The 7,019-nt window shown below is 38.3% G+C and overlaps 1 protein-coding gene across 1 annotated transcript in view; it reads left to right on the top strand.

Moving 5' to 3' along the window:
• The window catches only part of CSMD2 (CUB and Sushi multiple domains 2), a gene marked incomplete at its 5' end in the record, with an annotated part of 295,495 nt that overhangs the window by 245,717 nt on the left and 42,759 nt on the right, over positions 1-7,019 (top strand). Inside the window, 2 exons of the mRNA XM_023529432.1 lie at positions 903-1,076; positions 2,381-2,554. Of these exons, the coding sequence (XP_023385200.1) occupies positions 903-1,076; positions 2,381-2,554 (348 nt within the window). The remainder of the gene's footprint in view (positions 1-902; positions 1,077-2,380; positions 2,555-7,019) is intronic.

Raw genomic sequence — 7,019 nt, 5'->3', positions numbered from 1 at the left:
TGGGTGCAGGCTGCCCCAGGAAGAGCACATGACCTTAGAAGGGAGGACTCTTCAACCGAGGCAATCTGAAGAAGGCTAGCAGATGGGAAAATAAGTTCTTCAGTCCTATATAGGGGTCTGAGTGGCTCACCACAGCATCCACTACAATAGGAAATACTCACATTTACCTTAATCAGTAAGGATGTGATAAAGGAAGTAAATGTCTGCAAAGGGCTAGAAGGAGACAGCTTGTCAGTGAGCCACGGAAAGTTTGAGACTGGATGGGAGAAGGATTGGTGCCTTCCTAATGGGACGCTGTTGTCTTATGCATCCAAGTGCAGACTCTACAGTGGAATATAACCATGTATGTGGCAGAGTAGAAGTCACGAGTGTGTAACAGCTTATTACAGTGAAGGCGCTGACATTGCAGTGCAACCTTGGCCATAGGGCCTCACCCATATGTCAGTGGCTATCTACAGCACTCTGTTGAGAAGGAGCGTGAGGCTGCTGCTGGGCTCAGCAGAAAGGACAAGGATATTGATTTGCAGTGTCTGCCCTGAACACCAAGGAGCATACCTCAGAATTTCCATCTCTCCAGTATGGTCGTTCCTAACCAGGGTGTGTATCTAAACCACCCGAGTTTTTTAAAAATGCCCCTGCTTGGACCAGAGATTTTGAGTCACAGGTCCATGGGGAATCTGGACATTTTAAAAGCTCCTCGAGTGCTTCTGGCAACACCTCCAATTGAGAGTCACTCCCCTAGTGTAACATCACACACGTCACTGTCACAACCCATACTCTGGTTGAGTCCCAGGAGAGTAAGGTGAAACAGATCTTATTTTTGTTATTATTCTTGCTGATCAAGAGCAACATGTGTCCCTCCACTTAGGGCTGGCTTACTGAGGATTTTGTGATCTTTTTAGTCATCTCCTGTGGAGAGCTCCCCATCCCACCCAATGGGCACCGCATCGGAACGTTGTCCGTGTACGGGGCAACGGCCATCTTCTCCTGCAATTCTGGATACACACTCGTGGGCTCCAGGGTGCGGGAGTGCATGGCCAATGGGCTCTGGAGTGGCTCTGAAGTCCGCTGCCTCGGTACGTGACTCCCCAGGCCTTTCCTGCTGGTTTTTCCCTTCTCAGGACAGGTTTGATCTTTCCAAATCTGGACCCCAGTCTCAGAACAATATCATCTTACCTACTTTCATAAAATACTTAATCCAAACACCAACTGCTGGGCATCTACCTACCATAACTACCCTACCCTAGCTTTTCTTGGGGCACCCAAAAGAATGAGAATAACTTAAAGTCTGATGAGACAAACCTTTGAGGAGTTCTCATTCTGATCAAAAAAACACTTTCTCATGGGCCTTTGTGTGAAGGTGAAGCCCCAGTCCCCATCTTCAAGGCAACGCACAGACGCATTCCCGTAACCCAGCTAAAATATCTTTTATATTACATATTAGCGAATTTTACATATATAATATTTTATATATAATATAATATAGACTTATAATATAGAAATATATTTTGTCACTTATTCTATACATTACATATATGTGAGTGTGTGTATATATATTTGTGTGTGTGTGCATAAAATAAGCTATAACAAATCCTTTAAAAAAAAAAACTGGTTTACAAAGAACAAAGTTATAATTTCTCCCATGGCTAATCCATCCCCTGCCTAAACCTTAGATTCTAAGGTTCTCTCTACTCTTACTCCTTTCTCAGACCTTTCAAGTCCAAAGGAGGATCCCAAATACACAGACGTAATAGCATAAATCGGGTAGTCTGTTCCAGGGTGAACACAGCTGCCCTCCCACTGTACCAGGCCCCTGTTGAGTTATTTCCTCACAGAGCCAAAAGATGCTAGTAGAAATGCTAGGAACACACTCTGCCCAAACCCCATTTAATAAAAATCACTCACCTAGCTTTACGTTGTGTGCGTGCCTTGCCACTCAAAGAGAAGGAAGGGTGCATTCAGCCAGACCACCTATTTTGCATGGTGATTTTCAACACAACTAGGCTTCAACGGCACTGATGGAGACCATGGTGCCCTCCATGCCCTAGGTACTCAGTAAAGACTAGTTGATGAGACAAAAGGGAGAGAAGTGGGGGGCACCTTTGTATAGACATAGAAACTAAATCTCAGAGATGGATGGGTACTTGGGATGCAACTTTGGGTTTGCCAAGTCTTCAACACCATATCTGCCATGTCTAGGATTCCTAAAGTTACTCTTGGATGGCTACTCTCAGGGGGAGGTGGGAAAACAATAAGTGGTTTGGTACTTGATCCTTTCTCCCTCCATCCCTGTCTCCCCCAACCCTGACCAAATGGTAGTGGGGACTACCATTTTCTGTAAGCTCCTTTCATTTACCTTCTTTCCCTATCCCCCACCAAGCCGGACACTGCGGGACTCCTGAGCCTATCGTAAATGGACTCATCAACGGGGAGAACTACAACTACCGGGGCAGTGTGGTGTACCAGTGCAATGCCGGCTTCCGGCTCATCGGCATGTCTGTGCGCATCTGCCAGCAGGATCACCACTGGTCGGGAAAGACCCCTTTCTGTGTGCGTAAGTATGTTATCCACTCTCCCTAGCCACGGGCTCAGATTCAACATGGACTTTCTCCCTTGTTCTCTTGATTAGGTTAGCTAGAGGTTTTTGTATATTTTGTTAATTTTTTTCCAAAGATGCGATCATTACGTCTATTGCTTTTCATTTTCTGCATATCAGTAATTATTGCCTTCACCTTTATTATTTCCTTCCTCGTTATTTCTTTTGGTTAACATTTTATTCATTTTCTAGCTTTTGACTTGGGAATTTAATTCATTTATTTTCTTTCCTTCATTTTTATTGATTGTTATGGATCTAAGTGTTCAAGGCTGTAAAATTTCTTCTGATCACTGCTCTAATTATATCCTATAGATTACAATAATGTTTCATTATTTGTTAGAAATTCTGTAACTTTGCTGTTAATTTCCTTTTCACCTAGAACTTTTTTAATAGAGGGTTTTGTTTTTTTTAATTCTAGATGGAAGGACCTTTTTAATTTTTCTTTTGTTATTTATTTCTAACTTTATTGCATTGTATATAATATTTCTACTTTGTAGAATTGACCGATTCTTTGTGGCATAATATTTGATCGGTTATGAGTGTTTCATATGCATTTAAGAAAAAAGAGTTTTAAGGTATAAAGATCTATATATGTCATAAGATGTGCCTTCTTGATTATGTTGTTCATGTCTTGTGTACACATTTATTATTTTGTCCACTTGACCTGTTTTGTTTCGAGAAGTATTTTTTAAAGTTTTCTATTATTAGCGTACTTCCATCTATTTTCCCTTGCATATCCTGTAGTTTCTGCTACTTAAAGGTAATTGTTGTGTTATTTGGTTCATAAATATTCATAACTATTATATCTTTATTGCATTTGTGGGTTTAGCCCTTTAAAATGTCTTCTCTGTCTTTTTAAATATGTTTTAGCATGAATTATACTGTGCCTGATATTAGGCTTACAATCCTTACTTTCATCCTTAACAACATCATAATTAACATTTTATACTTATAAAATTTTAATGCTATTAACCCTCGTTTCCTTATTTAACCTTTTAGTATACATTGTTTATCAATTTTTTTCAGTTTTTAGTAGTATTCTTTGACTTTCACCTACTGACTACAACAATCAGCGAGCCTATTCTGCTTTCCCTGCTCCTTTCACATTCCATTTTTAGTTGCATTGCTTCTACTTTGTCAGAACATAAAATGTTCATTATAATGTTTATATAATGTTATTCTGCCCTTTCCTCTACCTTTATTTTAATCCTGGATCTACAATTAAATATGTTAAAAGTTCACCAGTGCTGCTGAAGTTTTCCCAGTTATCTCTTAGTTGGGTCGAGTTCAGTCTCTAGTAGATTCCTTTAGTGCCTCCTTTGCCTAATATTCCCCAGTTCTTGCATGTTTATAACTGTTTTTCTGAACTTTAAAACTTGAAGGATAGCTGGAATGAATGTAAAATCCTCGGTCACTATTTCTTTGATTTCTTAAAAATGCCCCTCCATCATTATTTTGCATTGCATGTTACTCTTAAGTATACCAATATTAGTTTAATGCTATTGTTCTTATAAGTTATTTGGTAGCTTTTCCCCAGGCCCTGATGATTTTTTTCTTTTATCCTTGAAATCTAATATTTTTACTAGAGTATGCCTGAGTTGACTGTTCCAAGGCAATTTCCCCAGATATACTATGGACTTTTGAATATGTAGATTCAAGTCTCCTTTTATTTCTGAAACATTTTCTTGGATTATAGCTTAAAATACTAATTCAAGCCCACTGTTTTGTTTTCCTTCTAAATCAACTCCAATTATGTGTATGTTGAATCTTCTTTTCCTGTCTTTTATTTTAGCCTCTTTGTCTCTGATCATTTTTACTTTTATCTCCTTTTAATTCCATTGGTTGTTTGCTGACTTTCTTCAATACCTCTTAGTAAATTACCATTCAATAATATTCCTCTTCTTATAATTTAGTCTTCATTTCTCAGATAATTTTGTCTTTTTCTTCAACTGTTTCCTGCATGTAATCATTTACCTTTTAATTTCCTCAACATTTTTCATCCATTTTTTGTTGTAGTTTTTCATTTTCCGATTCTCAGGATGATTTTTCATAATTCCAAATGCTTATTTGTGAATATTTAATTCAATTCAGAGTGTTATGATCGTTTTCTTATACTTCATGTGTTTTGTTTTGATGAGTTTTTTTCAACTGAGATGTTTTGATTCCTTCCTATTTTCTTCTTATCATAGCTTTATATAGATTTAGGCTGATCTTTTCTATTCATTTTGTGGCTTTAGGGTGGTTTACAAGAGTACCCTCTTCTGTCCATGTAAGGAAGTACAGTTGTTTTGTATTGTTTTCTAATAGAAGGCTTTTTTGTGTGTGGGAGCATTGTGTGTCCTCCATTTTGTTTATTTCTCTTTTGTTTTGTAGAACCCTAAATTGTTCCCCTTTGCTTCTTTTTCCCTTTGTTACCCAATCTCCAGAGGATATCTCTTCTCTGTCTCCCTCCCTCCCTTCCTTTCTCCATCCCTTCTTACCTTTATTTGTTTACCTTTCTTTTCTTTTGGAAGCAATGAGAATCACATATACTTTTATGTCCTTTTCCTGCAGTCAGTGCGTCCTGATATACCAGAATCCTTTTTCAATATGTTCACATTTAAGATGAATGTTCTTTTTCTAGCAGTGATTTTAGATCAGTATTTAGCCCTTCCCCTGCTTCTCTCTCTCTCTCTTTCCATGAAGTCTTGCTCCCCACAAAGGCTTGCATCAGAAGCATCAGAAATTGTTCTGCTTGGGTTTAGTGTTTATTTTTCTCCTTACACATAATTTAAAGTTTATAGCATTCTTTGCCTTTTAGTTATGCTGCAGGCCTGGGCTTTCTACAGTTTTATTTGTTCTTCTTGTTAATCTGCATTTTCTGGATTTAGATGACCACCATTATTCTCAGCCGCCTGGAAGTTATTTGGAAAATTCTTCACTTTTTAACGTTCCCTAAAGTAAGCCTTTTCGTGAAGTATAGGGTTTTGTTCTTAATTTTTGTAAGGCCAGTTTTGTTTTTAATTCTTCTTCTTCATTTGGTTTTTCATATATGAGATGGAACAGTAAAATAATAAGACTCAATAAACAATGCATGAAAATTAGTCTTAGTATCTTCTAAAGTATTAAGTTTACAGAAAGCAAGACCCATCTATATATTCAGTTTCTCTTCCAGATGTGTATACACAAAATATATGTGGTTTCATTCAGGAGACAAAATTCAAAGGCCTTCAGGAAATTGGCACAGAATGTGTGTGAAGAGATTGGGTTATAAGTAATAGGGACCTAAAATATCCCTATTACTTATTCTCTGTTTAATAACATAGAGTCTAGACTTAAACAGAGAATGTCCGCTTGACCTAAAGATATTTTAGACCTAGTCCATACCGAAGGACTGTATAGTAAAATAGTTAGACACTTGGACTCCGGACCTAGAGTGCCTGGGTTCAGATCCTAGATGTACCACTATATGTCATACTGCTATATGATGAAATGACTTAGTTTATCTCACTAGTTATCAGTTTTCTCATCTATAAAATGCAGGTATCTCAAAGGGTATTATAAGGATTAAAGAAATTAAAATAACATCTACAATGGTCAGAACAATGCCTGACACAGGAGTTAAGCAGATGCTGCTGCTGTTATTGTTGTTATGATGACGGTGGTGATGACGTCACCACTCTGTCATATCGCAGAATCCAGGATCTCTTGTACCGAGCCCTATTCTCTCCTAAAGAACAGAAATTTGGGAATAATCTAGAGAAGGAAAGCAAGAGTAAAAGAACAAATATTTATAAGTGATTGCTCTGTGGTAGGCACTGTTAGCTCTCATCACATATAAATTCAAGGTTTTCAATATCAACCATTCTCAAAACTTTCCAGCAATCCTTCCTTCATTATCTCTCCTGCCTATTCCCACACAACTATTTCACAATTTCACTTCTTTTCTGAAGACTATACTCCATCTCCTCTACTTATATTCTCAGCAAAGAGCTAAAGCAAACAGCTAAGATGACCTGGAATCAGAGAAGCTGGGTTCAAACTCAGATGAGCCGCTTAGAAACTGTGTTCCTTGAACCAGTCTCCTGACTCCTCCGAAATTCGGTTTTCCATGAAGATAATGATGGTGCCTACCTCACAGGGTTGTAGGGATTAAATAAAATAATGCATATAAACCCCAACAATTATTAGCCAATTATATAATCTCACCTTCTATTTTGCAGAGATAATAGAGACCATCAGACAAGAACTCCTTTCACTTCCTGCTTCCCCACCCACATACCTGTCCTCATCTGTATTCATCCTTGCCCCTTCCCTCCCACCTCAATAGAAGAGTCTCTCTCCAGGCCCAAAGTTTTGCCTTCCACTGAGTCTCTGGATCTCCTTCTCTCCTGCCTCCTTAGTGAGCTTAGTCTGTTTTTAACTCTCTCCTCTGTACTGCTGA

Source organism: Pteropus vampyrus, unplaced genomic scaffold (assembly GCF_000151845.1).
Source record: "Pteropus vampyrus isolate Shadow unplaced genomic scaffold, Pvam_2.0 Scaffold36, whole genome shotgun sequence".
In the NCBI taxonomy this organism is placed as follows: domain Eukaryota; kingdom Metazoa; phylum Chordata; class Mammalia; order Chiroptera; family Pteropodidae; genus Pteropus; species Pteropus vampyrus.
Note: the sequence above shows the minus strand (reverse complement) of the source record. Positions and strands in the feature narration are given on the sequence as shown.